Source organism: Emydura macquarii, unplaced genomic scaffold, assembly GCF_026122565.2.
Source record: "Emydura macquarii macquarii isolate MOO-44397 ecotype Brisbane River unplaced genomic scaffold, CSIRO-AGI_Emac_v2 contig_2531, whole genome shotgun sequence".
Taxonomy (NCBI): Eukaryota; Metazoa; Chordata; order Testudines; family Chelidae; genus Emydura; species Emydura macquarii.
In genome coordinates this window covers 7,188,447-7,216,095 of record NW_027132668.1, presented here as the reverse complement: position 1 = coordinate 7,216,095, position 27,649 = coordinate 7,188,447, and the positions used below count along the sequence as shown (strand labels likewise).

Sequence of the window (27,649 nt, the reverse complement as noted above, 5' to 3'; positions counted from 1 at the left end):
AATTCATCATTGCTTTCCAGGCCCTAGTGCCCCCTATTGAGACTTCAGCTGGTACTGATCTCCTGCAGTACCTCTCTCTGTCCCTGTCCTCAAATAGGGACCAAACTGTTGCCAGTACCATTGAATGGAGGCAGGTTATCACCATTTCCTTCAGCACTGAGGGTTCACCCATTGGATCCAGGTGTCCAAAACCTGGAAGAGGATTATGGCAAACACCCATCCCTGAGTTTTACTCTAAGGAGTTCCTTGAGGGAATTGAACCTAGATGGAATGTTGGGAGTCTCCAGGGTATCTCATCATTCCCATTTGAGAGAGTACCCTCCCTACTACTCCTGGTACCCAGCACAATGGGGCCTTGAACCAAGGAGCTATGACACCCTATAATAGTAGTATTGGGGACTGGAAGATCTAGGGAGGAGGAAGATCATCCTTACCTCCTCAAGATATGCAACTGCTTAACTCCAGGAGTTATGTAAGAGGGTGGCAGTCACTAAGAACCCCACTGAAAGAGGTTCAGGAAGCCCAGTACAGACTGTTGGACATCCTTCATAGCTTGGGTCTAAGTAGAGTGGCACCTCCTATTAAGGAAACCATCCTTGAATCCACCAAGATACTTTGGCAGATACCTGCTATGGTTCCACTAGTAAATGGTGAACAGTGATATTTCATACCTGTGAAAAGGTTAGAGTACCTATTCTTTCGTTCACCTCCCAATTTATTGGTAGTGCTCAGCAGCCACTGAGTGCATCAGACAGAGAGAAGCCAGGTCTACGTTGAATGGGAAAGCGGCAAAGAGACTTAACCTCTCTGAGAGAGAGGTGTATTCCTTGGCCTCCCTACAGCTTTGTATCTCAAACTGTCAAAGTTTGATGACCAAGTACAATCTTACCATCTATGACTAACTAGTTGTCTTCACTGATGGTAAAATTGAACTTAGCCATCAATCTTTGACAGTTGATGCTTAATTCCATAAACCTAAACTCAAACTTTGACAGCTGTTTAGTATGAAGATGGATGAGTCTCTCTACTCATTGAAAGACTCCCAAGCTACACTTTGATCAAGGGAGTATTTACATATCTGCAATTAAAAGAAAACACAGTAAGCTGCAGTTTAGATGACCAGTCCCACCAGCTTTTTATCACCAGCAGCAGTATGAACTGCCACCCAAGCATCAAAGGATGCATAGAAGGGTGCCTAGGGACAATCTTCCTTTACATTCCAGCCAGCATTTTCATGGGACCTTTAAGAGCTGTGCATTAGCTGTCTCACCACACTAGGTCAACCCTTCTGGTATTTCCTCTCCCTTTAAATGTTGAATCCCTTTTGCCTACTCCTTGTCTCCTGGATGCAAATCACAATGGACACGTGGGTGCTAGAGGTCATTTTTTCAGGGGGTACACTACTCAATTCCCCACTTCCCACAAAGACTGATCCTGGATCCATCCCTCTGAGGTTGAACATCACATGTGGAAAGGCAGGTTGCTTAAGGGAAGTGTCTCTTTAGGAGTCTGCTTCACATTGAGTTGAAACAGAGCAGTCAGACTGGCCTGTGAGCAATTCCTCCCTCATCCGTGGCCAGTCAATCCAGGTGTTATTGGACAATGTAATGTCAGTTTGTTATATCAACAAGCAGAGAGAAGAGACTGTTGTCCTTTGGAACTGGCGCATTCTCATGCATATTACCCTGACTATCATCCACTTGCCAGGCATCCAGAACATCCTGACCTACTGTTTAAGCAGACATTTCTCCACAATGAGATTGGGAGCTGCATGATCTGTCCCTTCAGGAGATATTTCAGCAGTGGGGGTCTTCCAAAGATCTTTGTGTTCCATGTGAACAAGTGCAACGAGTTTGTTCCAGAAGAGGTTGCAGTCCAGGCTTCCTGGATGAAGCTTTCCATATACAGTGTATGCACCCTTTCCCCCACCCCCCAATTCTCTTGTTATCATGGGTGTTCAGGAAAATATAGACAGGACTAAGCACAAATGATTCTCACAGCAGTGGGTTGGGCCCATAAATTCTGGTACCTTATGCTTTTACAGCTGTCAATCCTGGTCCCATCATATCAGGACACCAGTCAATCCAGTGTCCTGCTATGACACCTCAACTCAGGACAAGTGAATGACTTACTGCCCCAGCCCAGCCATGCTTCACCTGAAGGCATGGTATTTGGATAGATGTTGAGGAGTTAGAAAAGTCTTGTTTGGCTTACATCCATGCCATCCTGAGCAGTAATAGAATGACTCTACCAGGAAATGTTACAAAGCAACGTGAAAAATACTGAAGTTTTGATGTGACCAACAAGGAATCTCCCCTTTATGGGCACAGATTCTGGATATATTGGACTGTCTCCTATTCTAAAAATCCATGGGACAGTCTATTAATTCCCTCAGAATCAGCACTTTTCATCTGGTAGACACCTGTTCTTTCTCACCCAGTCGCTTCCTCTTCTTATAGAGTATGATTAGAGTCTTTCCTCTTGTGGCTAAACCTGTACCAGCCTGTGACTTGAACCTTGTTTTATCAATCCTGACTAAATCACAGTTTGAGTCTCTAGCATCTTGCTCTCTGCTACATCTTTCTATGAATATAGCATTTTTGGTCGCTGTCATGTTGGACAGAAGAACTGGGGAGTTGTCACAAGACACCAAGAGTACAACCTGGAACTGTGGGACTGCTGTGCTCCCTTAATTCTTCAGCCTGGTCAGTCTCTCATGATGCTTTGCCAGTGACAAGCAGCAAATCCCTCCAGGTGCTGTTATGATTCAGTCGCCAGCATACAGAGTTGCACCTAGCTAAATTGCATGAAGGCTCTCCAAGTCGCTCATGAACCATACACAGGGAAATACCAGCAAATCTCCCAAGTCCCCAGCCTTGCACCCCCAAAATATATCATTTTACACTGCTCAAGACCTCCTCTAGAACAGGGCAAGCTTATTAATCCGCTCACCACTTTGTCAAAGGAAAGTGGACATGCACCAGCCTTCAGAAACTGAGCAGATTTCCCAAACACTTTAAGCAAATTCACTGGTAAGGATAAAACATTAAAATAAGTTTAATAACTACAGAGAGATTTTAAGTAAATATAAGTGGTAGGCAAAAATGTCAGAGATAGTTATCAATGAAAATAAAAAGTAAGCATACAGTCTAAATCCCAAACCTTATTAGACGAAGGAGTATTTGGATCAAGCAGTTTTTCTCACCCCACTGGATGCTGCAGGCATGTTACAGTCCTTATTACACAGACTGAGTTTCCTTCACACCTGGGACCAGTCTGTCTCCTCAGTTCGAGTCTTTATCTTCCCAGCATTCTTGTTGCTGTCAGTATAGCTGGGGGAGGAGAGAGGTAATTGTATGATGCCACTGTCTCTTATTTTATAACCTCAGTCCATATGCCTGGAAAATACTGGCCTGGACATGTTCTGGTGAGCCTTTCTTGTCAGAGTTAAGCAATCCCCCGGTGCAGTCTTGTGCCACTCTCTTACAGAATTGTAAATCCCTTGTTTACAACTCTCCTGCTGATTAATGGTCATTTAATGCCCGCCTGTATGTGGGTCACGGCCTTTGTTGTCACTGGAGAACTAGCAGTGGGCAACTCCCAGACTCATAACCTATTTCAAAAACAGCCATACAGCAAAATCTCATTACTTCATACACAATATGCATATTTTGGCAGAACAGTGGGTTTCAGCAGATCATGACCGTTTCATATGGTATCTTACATGGCATGCTTTGTATAAAATATCACAACCATATATGAATGATGAATATGGGGATACAGGGTGATACTTTGAGGTACAGTGTGTCATAGGAGTTAAGGATGTTCATGGCAGACCTCCCCATACCATTTTCCACAGAGATAAGGTAACCATGAGACTGCATCCAAAGGTCGTACCGAAGGTAGTGTCTCACACTTTCATATTAACCAAAGTATTGACCTACTGGTGTTCTACCCTAAATATCAGTCTAGCAGGGAAGTGGTGTGTCATTCACTGGATGTGCATAGGACTCTTGCCTTTTCTCTGTAAAAGACTAAATCATTTTGAAAGTCTCTTAGGTTCTTTATATTACCTGGCGAGGAATGAAAGGAGAGATCATATTCTCCCAGAGGCTGTCAAAATGGATTTTAAGATGCATCCTATTCTGCTGCAAGATGAACAGTGTCCCCTTTGAAGGAAGTGTAAGAGCATATTTGACTAGCACTCAGAAAGAATTGGTAGCTTCGCTTAGAGAAATCCCTACTACTAATATCTGCAGAGCAGAAACTTGGAGTTCTGTATGCATTTTTGCTACACGCTATGCACTAGTGCAAGTAGCTACCGGTGTTGCTTCTTTGGGCAGGCAGTTCTGCAATCGGTTGTGTCATAGAGCTCCAGGGACCCTCTTCTTTGAAAGAGCCACTGTTTGTGAATCATGTGGAGTACCCTATGCATAGGGACAATCACTCAAAGAATATGGGTTACTCACTTTATAGTAACTTGAGTTCTTCAAGATGTGTTGTCCCTATGTGTAGTGAACTACCCAGCCTCTTTCCCTACTGCTTGGTTTCCCCCCCTTGTGAAGCAGTAGAGAAGGAACTAAGATGGCAGTGGTCCAGCAGCCCCCTCTGCCCATTCAATGAAGAGAGTTAGGACATATGCATTGACCAGACAGACACTGGGAAAGATCCTTAGTCCTGGGTCTATGGAGTGTGTGCACAACCTGAAGTGCACTACGTATATGGATAACACATCTCGAGGAAATCAAGTTGCCACAAGGTAACTCATTCTTTTAGTTTTATTAATTATAATTTTGTTGTGGAGGAACACATAAGGAAATATTCAGTTGATTCGGTTGCAAATGTGAAACATCTAATAACTGCAAATGTCATTACTGTTTGATTCATTTTTTGTTGCTATGATTGTTACTTCCGCCATCTGAGAAGAATAAAAAAGTCTCTAAGTGTAACATTAAAATTGGAAGTATTTTGTTGCATTTTGGAGTCTGATAGTTCTCTGCTGCTCTCTGATTTCCTTTTGGGAGTGGTGCTTGAGGAAATGTCTTAGTGAGTGAATGCATTTTTCAGAATTGGAAGACATCTTCTCCCCCTCCAGGCTGCAATCAGAAGGGATATTTGATTGTTTATGTAATTATATTAAGTTTAGACGTCTGCCAGAATTTGACTTGACCAGGGCCAATCCAAACCCAAGTGCGTTGGGTTGTTTTCATACCTGATCCAAATACTTGTAGTCAGGTCTGTCAGGTTTGTGTCAGGTTGCAAAGGTCTATCCACCAACCCAGACTCTATTTTCTTTACTTAGTTTCCTTCGTGTAGCTGCCAGGCTTAATTACGCACCCTGTTCTGGCCTAGTTCTCTATACCCAAAGAGCAATTAGTTCCCCATTCCCCTGGGCCACTTGCTTTGAAACTGCATCAGTGCCACTGCCACATCCTTGGAGCTTTGTCTGGTTGGGGCTTCCTGCTCCCTACACCATGTGTCCATCGTCTGTCTCCAGCAGCCTCCTGCTCATGGGGTTGGCGTGGTGACAGCTGAATGCGCCATTTCTGCCAGCCACCATCACTTCACTGCTCTGTCTGTGCTGCAGAGTGGATATGCTGACAAGTCAGCGCCTCTCATTCCTCAGTGTACAAACACAGCAAGATCCCAGCATTGGGCAGGAGTGGTGCACACAGCCATCACTGCATCAAACCCTCAGGCAGCAACAGGTGATCAGAGACTACTGGACCTGAGCCCAAGAGTGTCAGGCTGTCTTCAATCCAACCTGAACCCAAGACTTGTAGTTGGGTCGCATCAGGTTCGTCAGGTTGAAAGACTCTAGATTGTTTGTGCGTGGTGGTGTTGAATGTAGTTTAGAAATATATACTTTTTCTGTTTTACAGAAATGGCTCAGGGATCAATCAACAGTGTATATGTAACATCTTCATCAGGTTCTACTTCAGATGTCACAAGATTTTCTGCCAGGTAAGTCTAATGCATAAATTAGCTTTAGCCTGTATTCCATAAGCTGTGCTGCCTCAGCTATCTGGTAAACCTGGTGCATCTGATTTTTTTTTTTTTTAAAAAAAGGTAATTCTGAGGGAGGTATTATGCTCAATGCCTGTCTACGTCTTAGAGGAGTAGTTGGACCATCACTTGAAGTAGTACGGCAGCTACCTCCTTTTGACATATTCATATAAGTGAATTGTGGATAATATGTGATGAGCTAAGCAGTAACTTCTCACAAAACATGGGGAAATAAATTAGCTAGTTAAGGATTAGTATAGAGTAGTTTAGTTTAGGTTTTAAGTTAAGAGAAGGACTTTTTTCTTGTCACAAACATACCATCTGGGCAGGATTGTCATTTGGTCATGGCTCTCTAGTGCAAGGCAGGAAGAACTGAATTTTTTTGCTTCTAAACAGCAACAGTAGTGGGCAGCCACACCCTTTATACATCACTGTAGCCACTACCATCCCTGAGCTTGACCATTTCCCTGTTTTTCTCTTTCCATGTATCAAACACTTCCTGCTCATGCTATTGGTATTGACTTAGTTTTTGTTGCCTTTTGCAGCAAACATGCTTAATTTAAGACATCTGTGCAAGAACTCTAGATGGCCTTACATTTAATCTTATACAAAAGTAGTACACTAAGCAGAATTAAAAAACAAAAAACAAAAAAAAAAAGGAACAATTTAGCCAGCCAGTTAATTAGCTACAAAAGAGTGTTGTTTCTACCCTCCATTGTCTCCAACATCATCCGTTCAGCCTTTTCCAAAAGCTGTATTAGATAAATAGGTCTTGTCACATGCCCAGAAGGTCACCAGATTTGCGCTGTTTTGGGTCAAGGAGAGTGTGGGAGCAAGTTCCAGAGTCCCTTGATTATTTCCATACTTTGACGTCCTTTTCTATACTAGGACGAAGCTGAGCCACCCACATCTCCTCCCCAACACACACACACACACAGACTCCCTCTCACTCGCTCTCTCTTTTAACAGTATGGAATGGGGCAGTATCATTGCGATCCATAGGTTGTGAACTCCTCTTTCAGGACATGTCTTAAGCTACTTGCCTTCCACTAGTAGAAAATCTTATGTTGATGGGGGAGACCTTTAGACAAGGGGAAATTTAAATCTGTGATTCTTTTTCTCTGAAGATGCCATTCTGTCAGCATTCTGTCACTCAGCCACCTTGCCACGGAGTTTGGAAGGGGAACTGTTTATAGACATGGTACCTAGCTTTATTGCTCTATCACATTGAAGCACTAAGTTTTCAAGAAGTTTTGTTAGTGGATGGTCTTATTTTTCTTTTACTGTATGTTCAAGTCGGGAATTAATTGGACAGTTCCAAGGGAAATGGTTAAGCTTTGGGATGATGCGCAACTAGCAGTAGTAGGAAGGGTGGGGAGTTCTGCCTATCTTGTTCTATGGAGCTGAAGCTCAGGAGTGAGAATACTATTAGAATATCTTCAGAGAAGCAAAATTGAAAAGTTAGTAAATTTCCCCCTTTTCACCAGGTTTCTTGTGTAATGACTGGATTCAGAGTGAATGGGAAACCTTCTATACTATAGGCTTTGAAATTTTAGTATTAGCCAGATGCTGATACTAAAGTGGAGGCTATGGATCATTAAATTGGTGAGAAAACCAGTGAACTGGCTCCTTTCTTTGCACTGGACTTCCAATATGCACACTATCCTTTCAGTGTGCTGGCACCCCTCAACTTTGTAGCACCTTAGCTTATGTTGGATACATTTGTAGAACCTCCTGAGCCCTAGCTGCTGAGATGGGGAGTTTCTTATACCTTCAGGCATGTTGTGAGAGTTCGAGTCACCACACATTGCCCTTTCTCACTCCATCCAATAATCTTCATCCTCAGGAGCTCAGTTTTCTAGAAATATTTTTCCAAAAATGTGGCCTCTGACTGCCGCTGTTCCTAATTATTTTGACAGGAGCAAAATCTGATTCTCTAGTAGAGCGGAAGAATTACGTTTCATGTCTTGCTTATAGCACTCCTGCTAATATCTCCCAGAATGATGTTTGCTTTTTTTGGCAAGTGTTACACTGTTGACTCATGTTTAACTTACAATCCACTATCACCCCCAGATCCCTTTCTTCAGTACTCTTTCCTAGGAGGTCATTCCCCATTTTGTATGTGTGCAACTGATTGTACCTTCCTAAGTGGAGTACTTTATATTTGTCCTTATTGAATGTCATCCTGTTTACTTCAGACCATTTCTCCAGTTTGTCCAGATCATTTTGAATTTTAATCCTGTCTTCCAAAGCACTTGCAACCCCTCCTAGCTTTGTATCATCTGCAAACTTTGTAAGTGTACTCTCTCTATGCCATTATCTAAATAATTGATGAAGCTATTGAACAGAACTGGACCCACAACTGATCGCTGTGGGACCCCACTTAGTATGCCCTTCTAACTTCACTGTGAACCGCTGGTAACTGCTCTCTGGGAGTGGTTTTCCAACCCACCTTATAATAGCACCCACCTTATTATGCACCCACCTTATAATAGCTCCATCTAGGTTGTATTTCCCTAGTTTGTTTATGAGAAGATCATGTGAGATGGTATCAAAAGCCTTACTAAATTCAAGATATACAGCACGTACTGCTTCCCCCTTTCCTACAAGGCTTGTTACGCTGTCAAAGAAAGCTATCAGGTTGTTTTGACACAATTTGTTCTTGACAAATCCCTGCTGATTGTTACTTATCACCTTATTATCTTCTAAAGTGGTTATAAATTGATTGTTTAATTATTTTCTTCATCTTTCCGGGCACTGAAGTTAAGTTGATTGGTCTGTAATTTCCCGGCTTGTCCTTATTTCCGTTTTTATAAATTGGCACTATATTTGCCCTTTTTCAGTCCTTTGGATCCTATCCCAGCTTCCATGACTTTTCGAAGATAATTGCTAATGGCTCAGATATCTACTCAGTCAGCTTCTTGAGTATTCTAGGATGTATTTTATCAGGCCCTGGTGACTTGAAGACATCTAATTTGTCTAAGTAATTTTTAACTTGTTCTTTCCCTATTTTAGCTTAATTTCCTACCTCCTTTTCACTGACATTCACTAGAAATCCAATCACTACTAACCTTTTCAGTCAAAACTAAAACAAAAAATAATTTAGCACTTCTGTCATTTCCATATTTTCTGTTATTGTTTTTCCCCCTCATTAATAGGCCTATCGTGTCCTTGGTTTTCCTCTTGCTTCTAATGTATTTTTAGAATGTTTTCTTGTCTACCTTTTATGTGTCTAGCTAGTTTAATCTCATTTTGTGCCTTGGCCTTTCTCATGTTGTGCCTACATACATGTGCCTACATACATGTGTTGTTTGTTTATATTCATCTTTTGCAATTTGACCTAGTTTCCACTTTTTGTAGGACTCTTTGATTTTCAGATTATTGAAGCTCTCCTGGTTAAGCCCAGGTGGTCTCTTGCCATATTTCCTATCTTTTCTACTTTTACCCCTTCACTATGTGATATAGTTGCCTAAAACCAATCCCAAACAACTCCTGGATTTTAGGGTTCATCTGAACCCTTCCTAACTAACCAACTACACTGAACATAGAGGACAGTAATCACCTTGGATGCCCTGCTGATGAGCTACCCACTATTTGAAGTCCTCCAACCAAATACCTGACTCATTGTCAGATGTACTCCATTCTCTCAAAAGAGCACCGGGAAGGTATATTTAAGTCCCACATGGGAAATTGCTATTTCTGTATCATCTTTCTATACTTACTAGATTCTAAGTTCACTTCTTTCATAAGCAAATTTAATTTTCAGAATTACTGAATTAAGAAACAAAAACCCAGACGTCCTATATTTAACTCCTGGCCCAAATCCCTTTATTGCAGGAGGGTGAACAGGTTGTGTGGGGTTTTCTTATTTTTATTTTATGGATCCTGAAACAACTGTTTTGTTTGCTTTTTTTTTTTTTTTTTTTTTTAAACTTCTACAGTTGGGTTCTTCCTTTTTGGGGTAGGTGTTCCAACTGTGAACACATGCCATTTTGTCTTCTTCCCTTTTCTCAGACCTTCTCTGAAAAAGAGTCAGAGCATGCAACAGAAAATCTTAGAATTTATTTGAATGAGAACAGCTTTTCTTGTGAGATTCCAGAGCCTCCTGTTTTGGCGAAGTGAAAAAATTCTACAAATAAGATATTTCAGCCATATTCCAGACATGCAAAAATGCATGTGAGTGATGTGAAAATTAAAGTACACAGTATTATACTAAACCATTGAACCTGAGATTATGTTCAAAGGCTGATCCAGAATTGCAGTCAGTTCTTACTTTATGGCTTTGCTTATCCCTACTTATGACTTGTCTAATTGAAAATGTGATCTGATTCACTTACAAATAGGGTGACCAGATGTCACAATTTTATAGGGGCAGTCACGATATTCAGAGCTTTTCTTATATGAGTGCCTATTATTCCCCCATCCCGGTCTCGATTTTTAACACTTGCTATCTGGTCACCCTACTTACAGACATGTTTTCCTTCACACGTTGTTAGAAAATGTTGCTTTGTATGTTAATTTGTCATTTCTCAATTGCTATTTTGTTTCCTCAAGTTTGGAAGTTTTACCACTAAATTGTTTGTACATGTTTTACAAACAATCCTCGCATCACACCAATGCTTCATTTAAGTGTTACCTATTTTACTGAAAAACTGAAAAGTTAATGACTTGCTCTCTACTATTCATTGACTTAGTGGTAGAGCTTGGATTTGAACTGGCTACTACTCCCATATTAATTGAACTCTAAAGCTACTGGTATTTTAATTCTTACATGTTTTTATGTGTTACTAATAGTAATATTAGTTAGTGATATGACAAGACAGCATTCTTTTGAACCTGGGAGGTGTCTTAATTTTCTGGAAGCAATGAAAAATAAACTGACTCCGAACACTGTATTGTAATATGATGTTTTGTTTATTGAGAACTGTTTTGCTCTCCTGTTCTGCTAGTATGTCTTAATTTGGCATAGGAATACCAAACTTCAGTATTTCAGTATTGAATTTTAAATATATAATCTGTTACTTAAAGTATAGGAGAGCCACATTTCTTCTGTGAAATGGTTCTATTCCATTTTTATTTGTCCTAGATATTGTGATTAAGGTGAACAGCCTAGTGTTCCATATTTCCAGTCTTTTACTTAATATCATTTAAATTTACATCACTCTTATATTTTACTCTTTCTGTTCTTAAACACTGAAATACTTATCACTCTCTTAATAATAAAATATTCATACACACTTAAGGGATAATACATCCTTAATTCATACTACATGAGGATGAATTGGTAAATAATTCATTACTTGTAATCAAAGAGGATGATAAATAACATCTGTGAGGGATAAATACTTTTTAAGTTAGCATCTCAATAATTTGCATCCAAGAGTCCTAGAAAAATTGGGTGAGAAGATTTGTCTCGATGTTAGATTTTAATATGTGTTGGAATGCCAGGGGAATTTTGCAAGGCTGGAAATGTGCTAATGTTGTATCAGTATTCTTAAAAGGGCAAGCAGCATGACCTTGGGTAATTACATGCCATTTAGTCTGACATCATTCCCAGAAAAAAAGTTGATATGGTATTCAATAAATAGAGAATTAGAAGATAGGAATATAATTAATGCTAGTCAATATGGTTTTATTGAAAATAGGTCTTGTCCAATAAACTTGATTTCGTTTTTTGATGAGCTATAACAAATTTGGTTGATAAAAGTAATTCTGTAGATTTAATATTCGTAGGCTTTTCTTAGGTGTTTGACTTAGTACTACATAACTTTCATTTAAAAATAAAGCAGCACTGTACAATATCAAGCACATCTTAAATGTTTTAAGAACTAGTAAATTAATAGACTTAGAGTAGCTGTCAGTGGAGAATCATCAAATGGGAGTGTTTCTAGTGAGGTTCTGCAGAGATCTGTACTGGGCCTGACACTAGACAGAGTGGTAAATAACGAGGACAGGGGCAATCATACGGAACAGTCGGGGTATTTTCTATACTGTGCCATAGGGCGAACTGTGTGTACTGTGCGAACTACAGGGATGTGAATTGTAGAACGCCCTAATAGCCCATGTAGATCTTGCTGGTGCAAACCAAAGAGTAATGTTAACATGCACTAGATACCTTTTTGTTCGCACCAGCAGGATAAATGTGAGGCAGGGAGAGTGCAACATATTAGCGCACACTAGAGTTCATTCCCTCTAGTTCTTCTTTGAGTGTTTGCTCATGTCCATTCTCAAATTAGGGTTGTGTGTGCACCACGTGCACTGATGCTGGAAACTTTTCCCTTAGTGGTATCCATAGGGCTGGTTCTAGCACCCTCTGCAGTGGCGTGCACATGTGCCAGTATATAGGGCCCTGCTGCTACCCCCAGAAAGCCCCCATCCCACTTCCTTCTCACCGCCTGTGACCATGCTGGAACGCATTCTTGCTTCCAAAGTTGCTTTCTCTCTAAACCTAGTGAACTTGTCTTCTTACTAGTGTATATCGCTCTACAATTTCAGTTACTGTTGTTTTTCATTTTTCAACCTAGCTGGACTTCAGTCTCACCCAGATACGGGGCATGCCCCATTCTCCAGGGTTTAAGCCCTGTACCACCTGTAAAAAGCCTATACCAATCAGCGACCCACACCAAAGTTGTCTTAAATGCCTGGGCAAGGCCCACATGTGGGAAAAGTGCAAAATTTTCAAAAGTTTTCAGTCCCGAACCAAAAAGGACCAAGACATACGGCTAAAGGCTATCCTGATGGAGTTAGCACTCAATACAGTATCGGAGCCAGGACGACCAGACTCGGCACTGAATATGTGTGCCTTGGTGCGGAGCGCTCCCTTCCTCATCGGCGCCATCTTCCTCCCGGCACAGATCAGCATCTCTGGTGCCAAAGAAGAAGGTAAGGAAGTCCCACACAGAACGGGGACGCCCACCACCGCCAAAAAAGGGCAGCAAAGTCATGGGAGATGAAAAGGGTCCACAGTCGGGCCACCGGTGTCCACAAATGGCTGGGGGACCACCCACCCGGGCATCGAGCCCTATCTTGGATCCACCACCAACTCCAGGGAGCGGCAGAGGTCCACAGCGCCTGGCAATCCCCACAACACCAGAGGCTACGAAAAACCTCTTGGCTCTGCCGGTGCCACACACTCCCTGGGATGGAGGGCCACTGCAACAAGACCAGTCATTCCCTTCATCTATGGTACTATCGCTAGGGAACCCCCATAGTGCTCCCCATCACCGGGATGCCAGTCTCCGAGGCACCAGCGGTCTCTGGACCAACAGTACCTACACGAGGAGTGGCAAAGAGAGCATTTGGCTTCTAGCCACTGACCTCTGACCCCCCGACACTGGGATGCAGAACGGCAGCAATGTTCTCTGGAGGTCCCCTGACACCAATGCTCAGGCTCCCATCACAGGTCCTAGGCTTCCCGAACCTGATCACTGAGCCCTTATAGGAAGCCAAAGGACAAGAGCCGATCGAGAGAGAAGGCACTCAAGCTCCCAGCACCATTCTCTGTCACCAGAGAGCTCACAATCTCGTTTTGGCTTGGAAGGATGATCAGCTGTAGCTCCCCCATGGTCACTGATAAGCAGCGCAGATTCAGAGGCAGGAGAGGTTGTCCTGCCAAAAGGACAATTTACCATCATGACCGCGGGTTACCCCTTAGTACCTCCATCAGGGGCATGACCACAAGGTCAATGGGCTGTTCCGTGTCAGTTCTGGAACCTGTGGGGTTTCCACCCATCCACGGGTTCACACACACATTCCAGGTCCTGGAACTTGGTACCGAGGGCATCGACAGCGGCTCGTCCAGCACCGTCCTTGGATGTGGAGTCAGAACAGGAGGAGGACCATTGTCAGAAGAGCATGAGACTACCCTGACGAGGGAAGATGACCGAGACTCCCAATCCCTACCAATCTCTTCCTCCTCATACGATGAGGCCATAGCAGGATCTTCAACAGCTGCCCCACTCGATGAGGGTGTGGTGAAACTAGCAAAAACCCTATGGCAGACTCCAGCATCCTTGCCACCAACTTCTAAGCAGGTGGAAAAGAAGTATTATGTTCCCACTAAAGGTTTCAAATACCTTTACACCGTTTCCTCCCCCGGGTCACTCGTAGTGACAGCAGCCAACGAGCGGGACAAGCAAGGGCAGATGGGTTCTACCACAAAAACAAGGATGCCAGGAAGCTATATCTTTTCAGGCGCAAAGTTTATTCAATTGTACGCTTACAACTACTCATATCAAACCAGCAAGCACTGCTAGATAGATATGACTATAACATCTGGCAGTCATTGGAGAAGTTTGCAGAACCCCTGCCACAAACATCCAGGCAGGAGTCTGAAGCTATTGTGGCATGTTGCCAGGGCTTCCCTGCAGGCAGCCTCAGCTGCAACAGATTCAGTGGCTCAGATCATGGCATCCACAGTATCCATGAGAAGGGCATCATGGCTCCAGTCATCCGGCCTCTCATCAGAGGTCCAGCAATCCATTCAAGACCTCCCCTTTGACAGAACAGCCCTGTTTGCCGACCAAATGGACTAGCAGTTACATGGACTGAAAGCCTCTAGAGCCACACTGCATTCCTTGGGGCATATCTTCTTGTCTGCGAGACGGCATTTCAAATCCCAACAGCTGTGAAGGTTCTGGAGACCCTTACAGAAAGAAAAACAGGTTTTAAGAGTAGCCAGGGCCAGTCTCCAGCATTGAGCCCCTGCTCGAGCTCAAGTCGTTACCAGCAAGGGGGGAGACAATCCTTTTGAAGAGGTGCCCAGGGGTGACCTACCAGCCATCCCTCAGGATCCAGATTCCCTATTGTTTCTATGCCACCTTGCCCCCTTCCTCCTGGAATGGGCTACAATAACATTGGACCATTGTGTTCTCAGCACGGTAGCAACCGGGTATACCCTTCAGTTTACTTCAATCCCACCTACCCACCCACTCTCCCTGTCCCTCTTCAGGGACCCCTCTCATGAGCAACTTCTTGTCCAGGAGGTCCAAGCCCTTTTAGGGGTGGGAGCCATATAGACTTCCTCAAGAATGGAGGGAGAAAGAGTTTTATTCCCTGTATTTTCTAATACCGAAGGCAAAAGGGGGCTTAAGGCCCATTCTACACCTGCAGGGACTCAACAAATACCTCAGGAAATTGAAGTTCTGTATGGTCTCATTTGCCACCATCATTCCCTCTCTGGATCCAGTTGACTGGTATGCCATCCTCAATTTAAAAGATGCATGTTTCCTTACTTCCATCTTTCAGAGCCACAGGAGGTTTCTGCGTTTCACAGTTGGTAATCAACACTATCATTTTACGGTGCTCCCCTTTGGCCTCTTTACCGTATCTCACATGTTTACCAAATGCATGGTTGTGGTTGTGGCCCACCTAAGGTGGCAAGATGTACAGGTCTTTCCTTAACTGGACGACTGGCTCATCAAGGGCCGATCAAAGATGCAAGTTCAGCGCAGCATCAAGATCATTCAGTCCAATTGCCAAATGTTGGGCCTGTTGATAAATATGCAAAAGTCAATACTTACTCTGGTCCAGAGTATAGAATTCATAGGAGGAATCCTAGACTCTACCCAGGCCAGAGCGCTATTGCCAAACGCCAGATTCCAGGCCATGTTGGACCTTATTACCCAAGTGTCAGCCCTCCAGATCACCCACAGCAAGGGTGTGTCTCAGACTCCTGTGTCATATGGCAACCTGCACCTTTGTGGTCCAGAACTCCAGATTACACCTCAGACCTTTGCAGCTGTGGTTGGTGATGGTGTATTCACCATCCAGGCACCACCCAGACATAGCCCTCACAATCCCCCCTCTGATACTTACCTCCCTTTTGTTGTGGACAATACCGCAACATGTGCTTGAGGGAGTGCCCTTTGTGGCTCCACAGCCAATGTTGTCGCTCGCATTGGACGCCTCAAGTCTTGGGTGGGGAGCTCACTTGAGTCCCCTCCAAACTCGGCCTCTGGTCCAGGGATAGGTTAGCACTGCACATCAATGTCAGTGAGCTTAGAGCAGTTTGGGTAGCCTGCAAAGCGTTTCTGTCACAGCTATCCAGCAGGATGCTCCAAGTTCTGGTGGACAACACAGCCTCAATGTACTACATCAACGAGTGGGGGGTCATGTCCCCAACCCTTTGCCAGGAGGCCATTAGTCTGTGGAACTTCTGTTTAGCTCACAACATTCTCCTGGAGGCTGTACACCTGCCAGGGGTCCGAAACTTGCTAGCGGATCGCCTCAGTAGATCCTTCTTCTCTTGTCACGAGTGATCTTTGCACCAGGATGTGGCCGCGGAAATCTTCCAAAGGTGGGGTACTCCCCAAATGGACCTTTTTGCCAGCGGATGGAACAAAAAGTGTGAGCAGATCAGCTCCCTACAGGGCTGAGATATTGGCTCCATAACCGATGCCTTTTTCTTTCCATGGATAGGCGGCCTTATGTATGCCTTCCTGCCAATACCACTGATACACAAGGTAATTTTGAAAATCAAGAGGGACACGGTGTGGGTCAGTCTGGTGGCACCAGCATGGCCACACCAGCACTGGTTCGGGATGCTACTCGGCCTGTTGGTTATTCGTCCCCGGACACTCCCGTCACAGCTGGACCTTTTCTACCAGGATCAGGGCCGGTTATTTCACCCAGATCTGGCCTCCCTACACCTGACAGTGGGGCTGCTCCATGGCTAAGCTTGGAGGAACGTTCTTGCTCAGAGAAAGTTTAGAAAGTCCTGTTGGAAAGTAGGAAACCTTCCACTAGATTGTCTTACCTGGCTAAGTGGAGACGTTTTTCCTGCTGGGCAGCCCTTCATAGTGTTCGTCTGTCTGAAGCGCCCATCCAAGTAATCTTAGATTATTTGCCCCATCTAAATTGGGAAGGGTTGGCATTCTTTTCAATCAAGGTGTACTTGGCAGCTATCTCGGCCGTCCACCCACCTATATGGGGTAGGATGGTATTCTCTCACAGGATGGTGAGGAGGTTCCTCAGAGGGCTGAAGTCCGCCAGTGCAGGACCCAGCTTCATAGTGGGACTTAACTTAGTCCTGTCCAGACACACTGGACCACTGTTTTGAGCCCCTAGCCTTCTGCTCCCTGCTGCACCTCTCCTGGAAGGTGGCATTCCTGGTGGCTATCACGTCCGTTAGATGAGTTTTGGAACTCAGGGCCCTGACCACTGTGTTCCGTTACACAATTTTTCACAGGAACGAAGTCCAGCTGCGGCCTCGTCCAGCTTTCCTCCCAAAGGTGATTTCCTCTTTCCATGTGATCCAATCTATCTTCCTTCCAGTTTTCTGCCCAAAGCCTCACAGCTCTAATGAGGAAAAGGGGCTTCACAACCTCAATGTTAGGAGGGCTCTAGCCTTCTACATTGTTAGAACTAAGGCTTTCTGCAGATCTATGCAGCTCTTTGTCACAGTGGCGGAGCGGATGAAAGAACAGTTGGTATCATCTCAGAGGATTTCGTCCTGGATTATAGCCTGCATCCGTTCCTGCTACGAGCAGGCAGGAGTCGCTTCTCCGGCGCTGCTCAAGGCTCATTCAACCAGAGCCCAGGCATCTTCAGCGGCCTTCCTGGCCCAAGTTCCTATCCAGGACATATGTCAAGCAGCTACCTGGTCCTCGGTACACATCTTCGCAGCCCGCTGTGCCATTACACAACAGGCCCAGGATGATGCCAGCATTGGCAGAGCTGTGTTAGTCAGCACATCTGTGAACTCCTGCCCACCTCCAGGGATTCACCTAATTTTAGAATGGATGTGAGCAAGCTCTCGAAAAAAGAATGGTTACTTACCTTCATAAATGTTCTTTGAGATATGTTGCTCATGTGCATTCTACATCCCACCCTCCTTCCTTGCATGTCAGAGTTCTGGCAAGAAGGAATGGGACAGGGGGCCGGCAGCACCCTATATACTGGTGCATTTGCGTGCCGTTGCAGAGGGCACTGGAGATGGCTCTATGGATACCACTAAGGAAAAGTTTCTGGCACTGGTGCATGTGGTGCGCACAAACACCTAATTTGAGAATGGAAATGAGCAACACATCTTAATGAACAGTTATGAAGGTAAGTAACTGTTCTTTCTCACTAGTTCTAGATCATTAGATAAACTGGACTCATTCAAACACAGTGTGTTTTAATACAGCTGAATGCAAAGTTATATGTTTAGAAGTAAATAATGTAGGCTGTACCTACATAATGGAGAGAAATACCTTACAGTGAGAGACTTTGAGTTCGGTTGTCTTAATCAAGAAGAAGATCAAGAGGTGACTTGATTGTGAATAAGGGCTTTCACAGGGAGAAAATACTAGATACTAAAGAGCTCTTTAATCTACAGAAGAAAGGCATAACAAGAACCAATGACTGAAAGTAAAAGCCAGACAAATTCAAGTGAAAAGTGAGGCATAAATTTGTAACAGAATGATAGTTCCTGGAACAAATTATCAAGGGAAGTGGTGAATTCTCCACTTCTTGAAGTCTTTGAGTCAAGACTGGATGAATTCTGGGAAATGTGCTTTAGTTTTAATGAAATTCTATGGCCTTTGTTATACAGGGAGTGAGATTAGATCATTTGATGATCCCTTCTGACCTTAAATTTAGTGTTAAGAATTCAGTTTTATTTAGAATGAAATCTGGCAAGTTGACTTTTGAACTACTAAAATGTTTTTTATTTTACCGTATATTACAGTAAACTACAGGAAAAAGTGCACGTATCTACCCTCTCCGATTTGTTTAGTTGTTTTTAACTTGTAATTTGCCTTTGAATGTGGATTCACAGTGTTGGGAAGAAAACCGTTTAAAAAATGTGATTAATAATGAATTAGTGCTGCACCAGTTATGAAAGTAGATGGATGGGGTTGGTGGAGAGGAGTAGATAAAACCTTGATGTCGTTTCATTAAATGTTAAACCTCAGTTACAATTCAGTTACAAGTAACAGTTTAATTAACATTTCTCACTTTTTTTTTAACTTCATTTTCTTACTTCAGTGACTTCTCCAATGGTGGAGATGGGATGTTAGCTACTAGTTCCAATGGATCGCAGTACAGTGGCTCCAGAGTTGAAACACCAGTCTCTTATGTTGGGGACGATGACGATGATGACGATGACTTTAATGAAAATGACGACGATGACTGATCCTTTTTGATTGTAGACTTTTCAGGAATAAAATTGTTCTAGGGAGAGAACTCCCTCGCTCTTTCTCTCTCCCTCTCCCAAAAAAAATATATTTTGTCCCGTCCCTTGATGAAAATATTGGTAAGCAGTTCTGAGTTTAGAAATTGCACCTCTGATAAGCAAATAAGGATTGTTTTATGTAGGATATTTTTAAATGTGGTGTGGATGTGTGTTTTGATACCAGTGTGTTAATGCAGAGCCTTTATTATTTACTTTTTTTTTTTTTACTTGAAGGAAAATGCATTTTGCCCCAAATGTTCTTGCTAAGTTCGCTAAAGAAAATGTAGCCACATAAATGAAGAAATAAAATGTTATCTTTCTGTGGAAAATGGATACACTGAGTGGCCATAAGTTTAGAGTGTATTTTGATGACCCCCCTTTTTGAGGGATGGCAAGCTCATGTTGTAGTTTTGTTTTTGTTTTGTTAATCATGCAGTGTCCAAAGAACCAAACGAGATCCATCCTAATTTTTTACATGTTAAATTCCAGAAATGTTGTTGTGAATTTATTTTCCCTGAAATAATATCTGTGATTCCATCAAATTTATATACTGTTTTCACTGTATGTTGGGACATATGAATTACAAAGTTTTTGGCAAATGTTTACAGCCAGCTGATGCAGCTATATAAGATGTCTTGAAGGTTTAGAATGAGTTATTGCTTATGGTAAAAATTGCCTGATTTCTTACAGGCAGACTTTGGAAACTTTTTATTATATAGTTGTTTACATACTTATAAGTCTATCATATAAAGACATGTACTGAAACAAATGTTTGTATTTGTTTCATGAGCATCTTCCTGTAATCTATTATAAAGTTGAAATTAAATATAGAGAATGTTTTAAGTTTTTTAACTCAAAATTGTCAATCATTTTTAATAGTTCATTTTTTATAAAAGGAATTTCAGGCCAGGTAGTAGTCTTTTAAAATTTATTCACAAAACATTTAACTGCACAAATACTGTCAGCTGCCTATTCTAAGACAGTAGTCTTTTTATTGAAACACAAATAAACTTTTCTGTAATATTTTATGAAATATAAAGAGACTTTAATTGTTTGACTTGTTTAACCTTGGCACTGTTAGTTTTTATTAATAAAACGCGCATGGGCATTTTTAACAAACTCTGTGTTTTTCTAATTTAGGATTATTCTACTTAGAACTTTTCATCTTATTCAGGGGCTTAGCGGATGTCCCCATGATCGTGTGAAGTGGTGAGAGTCTAGAGGAACCCATTTTTTGAAATGGGTAACCAAACAGATGTCCTGTGACATCTTGCCCCAGGATTCATGTGTTCCTTTGTGCTACTGATGTGAGCAACAGTCCTTCCTTAGCAGCCCCATCTACTTTCTGTTGGGAAGAGCAGAAGCTACATCTCTATCTGCAAAGCCTATCACAGTAGTTGAGTGGCAGCACAAAGATTGCTATGGCTCCTGTTTTCGAGTGTCCCCTGAGTTCTAAAGTTCCAGCACATCCATTAGGGTTGGACTACAAGAAGACATGTTGAAGAAGGGAGGACAGATAGGAGGCTGAAAGTTGGGGACAAAAAAGATTAAAAAAAAAGGAAAGGGTATAAATCAGTGATTCCTAACCATTTGTTCCAACTGCATTTAGCTGAGGCAGTGGTAGTGGAAAAGAATCAATGGAGCACCTGAGTCCCAAAAGCTACCTCATTTCCTGTCTCTGATTACCTCCACAAAACTGAAGGGAGAGGGTCTGAAATAGAAACAGAATTGGGGCTGGGGATGAGGAAATTAATCTATTTACACTCCCCCCACTTCAGAAACACTTCCTAGCAAAGGCAGAAACCAGAAAGCAGAGAATATTCATTGGCTTTTTTTAAATCACTTGTAAGACTTCATTAAATGCTCTCTTCAAGTAATCACCTGCTCAGAATGGATCCCTCTGGTATGTGGGGGAAGTAAAGAAAAAGGGAGAGCAAAAGCATGGAAGAGGATGGGTTTGGGGGAAAGGAGAAGAGAAAATGAACTAGGAGAGTGGAAGGGGGAAAAGAGGCTTGAAACCTGGGGATTTCACAGGGAGACAGGAGAATTGGTGAGAGGTAGTGGGCAGAAAAAAATGAAAATGTAAAGCAAAACCAACAAAAATATACAGAAAACAGAGACAATAGGAAAAACAAGGAAAGAGGTGGGAAATGTTGAAAGGGGGAGAAAATGTATAAAACCAGTGTAATACAACAACAATGCCAGCCATTGCATAAAGAGACATGGGGGATGGGAAAGGAGAAGATCTGTCACAAACAGGGAGGAGGATATTTTGACCCCAAAAGATTGGGAGCCACAGCTATATGTTGAAGCTAAGTGGAACCAGAAGCAGGAAAGGAAAAGTTGAGCAAAGTGCAACATTCAGAAAATCCTGCAGAAGGGAGCGAGAAAGTGAAACTGGGATTTAGAGTAGGAAAGATTAGAGAAGGTAGGAGCTGGGTTTGCAAGAATTGATTAGAAAATACAGTATCTGGCACTGGGAGAAAAACAGAATATTATTCCTAATCATGGTTATCCCTCATCTGCCTGCTCTTTTCTGTAGCATGTCCTGTTCATTACTATGGAAGGAGAGGATAATATTTGGTAAAGGTTGCAGCGTGTGTATCTAATAAAGGCATACTTCTAAATTTGTGCATGGGGCAGCATACACAAATAGTTACTGGTCATATTGGTTTTCTAAAATGATTCATTTTCTGGAGAAGGCACCACCCTTCCCTTTATGGTAATAGAAGTTCAGAAGGGCTTTGCAAATAAAGTGTTTACCAGTTCTTCAAGTGCTTGCTCATGTCCATTCAGAAATTAGGTGTGTGCGCGCTGCAAGCACCAGTGCTGGAAATTTTTCCCCCTAGTGGTATCCATAGAGTCAGCTCTAGCGCCCTTTGCAGTGGCACATGTATGCATTGTATATAGGGCACTGCTGGTACCCTTCCCTCTCAGTTCCTTCTGACCACCCGTGATGGTGCTGGAACACACTCTTGCTCCTGCAAGCTACAGTATTCCTAGTGGCTCTTTGTTTTTTCTAGTGTATATAGTTGTTGTTTCAGAGTTTATTATCTGGTAGTTAGTAGTTAATTAGTTAGTTGTTTACCCAGGATCGGGGCTTGCTCCAGTCCCCCGGTTTTAAACTCTGCGCTTTGTGCAAGAAGCCTGTGCTATTGAGCGACCCGCACCCGAGCTGTTTGAAATGCCTGGGGGAAGTTCACCTTCGTGGAAAGTAAGATCTGCAAAGGACTTTGCCCTCAAACCAAGAAGGACTGGGGATATTAGACTCAAGGCCCTTCTCATGGAATTGGCACTCAGATCGGTGTCGGAGCTGTGATTGGACTAGGCACCCAGTACGGCAGCATTGAGCAGAAGTGCTTCCCCGGCATCAGTGCCTGCATGGCACCAATCAGCATTGCTAGCACTGAAGAAGAGAAAGGCACATGCCAAGAAAAACCCAAATTTGGCTAAGAAGAGCTCGGGCACTGTGCGGAAAGCCAATTCAGCCCCAAGAACACCTCTACCCACAAGGACATTAAGCCTGACTCTGGTGCCACTGCCAACTCTGGGGAGTGGCAGAGGCCCGCACCATTTACTGGTCCCTTCTACACCTGTGGTATTCCAGGCAATGTAGGACCTTTGCCATCTACACCGCAGGAGGGTAGGGCAGGGCACTGAAGTTCAGATGCCCAGGCTGGGGGCTAGTCAAAGGGAAAACCAGCGCTGGTTCCACCACAGCCCCTCTCTCCACACTGGTTTCACAGTGGTCACCAGAATCCTGGCACCGCTCCCAGTACCCCATCGGCATAGGCCAGGATCCAGTCTTCGGTCATCAGTACGGGTCCAAAGAATGCCAACGTCGATCTCTGAAACATCGGCACTCCCCAAGCCCCCGGCACCGCTTCACAAGCCCCTGTGGAGAATCTCCAGAGCCCGAGCACCGCAAAAGTCCCTATAAGAAGCCTAAGGACAAGATGTGGCCAAGGCATGAATGGTGCTCGGGTTTTGGCACCTCTGCTTGTCGCCAGAGCCCAGACACTTGAGAAGTGGCATGGAGGAACATGCAGCGTCAACGCATCCATGGTCACCAGCATTTAGCTCTTTGGACTCGGGAGAGGAAGTAGTCATGTCGTGTGTCGTCGTCCATCTCTTTTCCCCCCCCCTTCCCCCCAAAACGGACAAGTCCCCAAGTGGCCCACTGGGTTTCTCATGCTACCACAGATGGGAATGTGGCCACAAGGGCAATGGCCAGGTCCCTGGCAATTTTGGAACCTGTGGGGGTTCCCTTAGGCCATGATGCCGTACGCTCAGTCTGCGAGCATCTTGGTACCGTAATCCTCTAAGGGCCCGGCCGCAGCACCGGAAGTAGATATTGGCTCGGACTGGGAATACTCTTTTTCAGGTAGCCCCTTTGTTACCACCCCAACCAGGAAGGAAAATTCAGCTCCCACTCATATTTCTGCCGCCTCATCCTCCTCCCCAGATTAAACTGTAGCGGGCCCCTCTCACATCGCCCCTCTGGTCAATTACAGGGTGCAACAAGACCTGTTGAAGCGGGTACCTTGAGCCTCAAAATAGAGGAATTTTCTGAGCCAATGGATGAACGCTTTGTGTCTTGACATCCGCAGCTCCTTCAAGAGTGGCTCTCCTGGTGCACAATTGGGTGCTGAAACTCGCTAAGGTGCTGTGGCAGACCCCAGCCTCCGTGCCCCCCACATCTAAGTGGATGAAGAAGAAATATTATGTGCCCACCAAAGGCTTTGAATATTTATTCACGCACCCATCCCTGGACTCGCTAGTTGTGTTGGCAGCTAACGAGCATGACAGGCAGGGACAAGTGATTTCAACACCCAAGAGTAAAGAGACTAAGAAATTAGATTTATTTGGTCGCAAGATGTACTCAACAGCGAGCCTACAGCTGAGGGTGTCCAATCAGCAGCTGCTTTTGGGATGTTACCATTTATAATATCTGGCAACTGCTGGAAAAGTTTGTCGGCTCCCTCCCGCAGTTCTTCAAGCAGGAATTCAAGGCAGTCCTGGAGGAGGGAAAAGCAATAACTATAGCCTCCCTATTGGCAGCATCAGACGCAGTGGACTTGGCGACATGGGCAATGGCTTCCGTGGTGTTGATGAGGGTGTCTTGGCTCCAATCGTCCAGTCTTTTGACAGAGGTCCAGCAATCCATCCAGGACCTCCTGTTTGATGGTTCCGCCCTCTTTGTGGACCAGACTGACGCTAGTCTGCATGAGCTGAAAGACTCAAGGGCTGCTTTGAGATCATTGGGCCCCTACACCCCATCTTGGTCTTCTCTAGCAGGTACATCAGGGGCAATTCACCAGCTTCTGCCTTGAGATTAGGGCTGAGCCACCATCCCTCGAGGGGAAAGTGAGGCTTTTGAAGGTGCACCTGAGAGCAATCTACCAGACTTTATTCAGGATCCAAATTCCCGATTATTTTCTTCCCGCCTAACATCTTTCCTCCTGGCTTGAAGGGCCATAACAACGAACTGCTGGGTTCTGAGCACAGTGGCTGTTGGCTATACTATCCAGTTTCTTTCACTTCCACCTTCCCACTCTCCCTCCCCATCTCTCTCCAGGGACCCCTCTCAAGAGCAACTCCTCCTTTATGAGGTGCAGGCCCTACTGTGTGTGGGTGCAGTGGAAGAGGTCCCTCAAGCATTGAGGAGAAAGGGTTTCTACTCCTACTACTTTCTGATCCCAAAAGCCAAAGGAGGGCTCAGGCCTATTCTAGACCTACATGCTTTGAACAGATTCCTCAAAAAGCTAAAATTTCATATGGTCACCCTGATGGCTATCATCCCCTCCCTGCTCTGGGCGATTAGTACCCTGCTCTCAATTTAAAGGATGCCTATTTTCATATCGCAATCTTCCCGGGTCACAAGCGATTCCTACGATTTGCTGTGGGCACCCAACACTACCAATTTGTGGTCCTCTGTTTGGCCTCTCAACTGCACCGCACGTTTTCATCAAATGCATGGCGGTAGTGGCGGCCCATCTCAGGTGCAGAGGAGTGCATGTTTTTCCTTATCTGGACGACTGGCTGATCTGGGGTTGGTCACAGAAGCAGATCCAACACAGCATTGAGATTGTGAGGGACACCTGCTGGTCACTGGGCCTGTTAATAAAGAGCAAAAATAGATACTTACACCAGTTCAAAAGATAGAGTTCATAGGGGCAGTCCTGGACTCTACTCAAGCCAAAGTGCTCTTGCCCAAAGACAGATTCTTAGCAATGTCAGGGCTCATAGCCCAACTGACAGCCCACCCCATCACCCATGGCAAGAGTATGTCTTAGTCTCCTGGGGCACATAGCAGCATGTACATACGTGGTCCGGCACACCAGGATGTGACTTCAGCCACTCCAGTTGTGGCTTGCCACGGTTTACTCCCGGGCCAGACATTCGTTGGACAGAATACTCATAATCCCCTCTCCCCCATGTACTTACCTCCCTGTTGTGGTGGATGGATCCTCAGCATGTAATGACGGGTACCTTTCGTGGCCCCACAGACCAACTCTGTTGCTGGTAGCAGATGCTTCGGATGTGGACTGGTGTGCCCACCTTGGTGCCCTAAGGACTCAAGGTCTTTGGTCCAGGGAAGAGTCGTCTCTCCATATCAACTTCAGGAAGCTCAGGGCAATTAGCCTGGCCTGCGAGGTATTCCTACCACACCTCTCCAACAAAGTGGTAAGAGTCTTGACATGTCACAGGTACCATGTATTACATCAACAGGCAAACGGGAGCCAGGCCTTCAGCCCTCTGATGTGAAGTCTTGCGTCTGTAGGAATTCTGCGTAAGCCACAACATCCATCTGGAAGCAGTGCATCTACCGAGTTTAAAAAATACACTGGCGGATCGTCTGAGCAGGATCTTTTGCTCTCACCATGAGTGGTCTCTCCACTAGGAGGTAGCCGACAGCATTTTCCAAAGTTGTGCAACTCCTCTCTTTGGTACCAGGGAAAACAAGAAGTGCGTTCAATACTGCTCCCTCCTGGGGTCGGAGGATGCCTCTCTGTTGGACACCTTTCTCCTGTCATGGGCGAGGGGTCTCTTGTAAGCTTTTTCCTCGATACGTGTCATACTCAGAGTCCTCATGAAGATCAAGAGGGACAGAGCGCAGGTTATCCTGGTAGCCCCAGCAGCATTGGTTTGGGCTGCTGTCAGAGCTCTTGATGGCCCAGCCATAGCTCCTGTTGAAGCCAGATCTTCTCTCTCAAGAACGGTCGGAGCTGGTTGCTCCATCCAGATCTGGCCGCTCTGTGCCTGACAGCGTGGATTCTTCATGGTTGAGCAGAGACAAGTGCTAATGCTCAGCCCAAGTTCAGAGGATCCTGTTGGAGAGCAGGAAGCCTTCTACGAGGGCATCTTATTTAGCTAAAAGGAAACGCCTCACCTGCTGGGTGATGAGTCAAAACATCTCGCTGACAAAATTCCCTATTCAGATGATTCTGTACTATCTGCTTCATTTGAAACAGGAAGGCCTGGCGTTCTCATCTGTTAAGGTGCACCTGGCAGCGATCTCGGCCTTTCACCCTCCGATCCAAGGCAGATTGGTTTTCTCCCACAGGATGGCGTCCAGATTCTTCAAGGGCCTGGAGAGACTTTTGCCGCTGATATGAGACCCGGTCCCTCAGTGGGACCTAAACCTCATCCTCTCAAGACTCATGGCACCACCATTTGAGCCGTTGGCTTCTTGCTCCCTCACGCATCTGTCCTGGAAGGTGGCATTCCTGGTGGTGATCACCTTGGCACGGAGGGTCTCTGAATTAAAAGCCCTCACCTCAGAGCCGCCATACAGGATTTTCTTCAAGGACAAGGTGCAGCTTCATCCTCACCCAGCTTTTCTGCCAAAGGTCGTTTTCCACTTCCATGTTAACCAGGACATATTCCTGCTAGTGTTCTATCCGAAACCTCACAAATCCATTGAGGAGAGGCGTCTCCACTCTCTCAATGTGAGGAGAGCATTGACTTTCTACATCAACATGACCATACCCTTCCGCTGCTCCACATAGCTTTTTGTTGCAATAGCTGACTGGATGAAGGGCCCCTTCCAGTGTCGTCCCAGCAAATCTCGTCCTGGATTACAGCCTGTATTCAGACCTGCTACAAGCAAGCGGGGGTCATACTCCCAACTTCCCTGTCCGCCCACTCCACAAGAGTGCAGGCATCTTCAGCAGCCTTTCTGGCATGTGTACCCATTCAAGACATATGTAGAGCCTCTATGTGGTCCTCAATACATAAGTTTATGTCCCACTATGCCATCATGCAGCAAGCGTGGGACAATGCTGGGTTTGGCAAAGCGATGCTGCACTCATATCTGTGAACTCCTGCGCACCTCCGAAGGCACTGCTGGTAAATCACCTAATTTCTGAATGGACATGAGCAAGCACTCGAAAAAGAAAAAAGTTACTTTGTAACTGTTGTTCTTCAAGATGTGTTGCTCATGTCCATTCCACAACCCACCCTCTTTCTCTTCTGTTGGAGTTC

The 27,649-nt window shown here is 44.5% G+C and overlaps 1 protein-coding gene across 3 annotated transcripts in view; it reads left to right on the top strand.

Moving 5' to 3' along the window:
- Window positions 1-20,009, top strand: part of TFDP1 (transcription factor Dp-1) — a 105,464-nt gene extending 85,455 nt beyond the window's left edge. For all 3 annotated transcript variants that reach the window (XM_067563650.1, XM_067563648.1, XM_067563649.1), the window contains exons 11-12: window positions 5,883-5,964; window positions 18,976-20,009. In XM_067563650.1, the coding sequence (XP_067419751.1) occupies window positions 5,883-5,964; window positions 18,976-19,123 (230 nt within the window). In that variant the 3' untranslated portion in view covers window positions 19,124-20,009. The remainder of the gene's footprint in view (window positions 1-5,882; window positions 5,965-18,975) is intronic.
- Window positions 20,010-27,649: the final 7,640 nt, after the last annotated feature.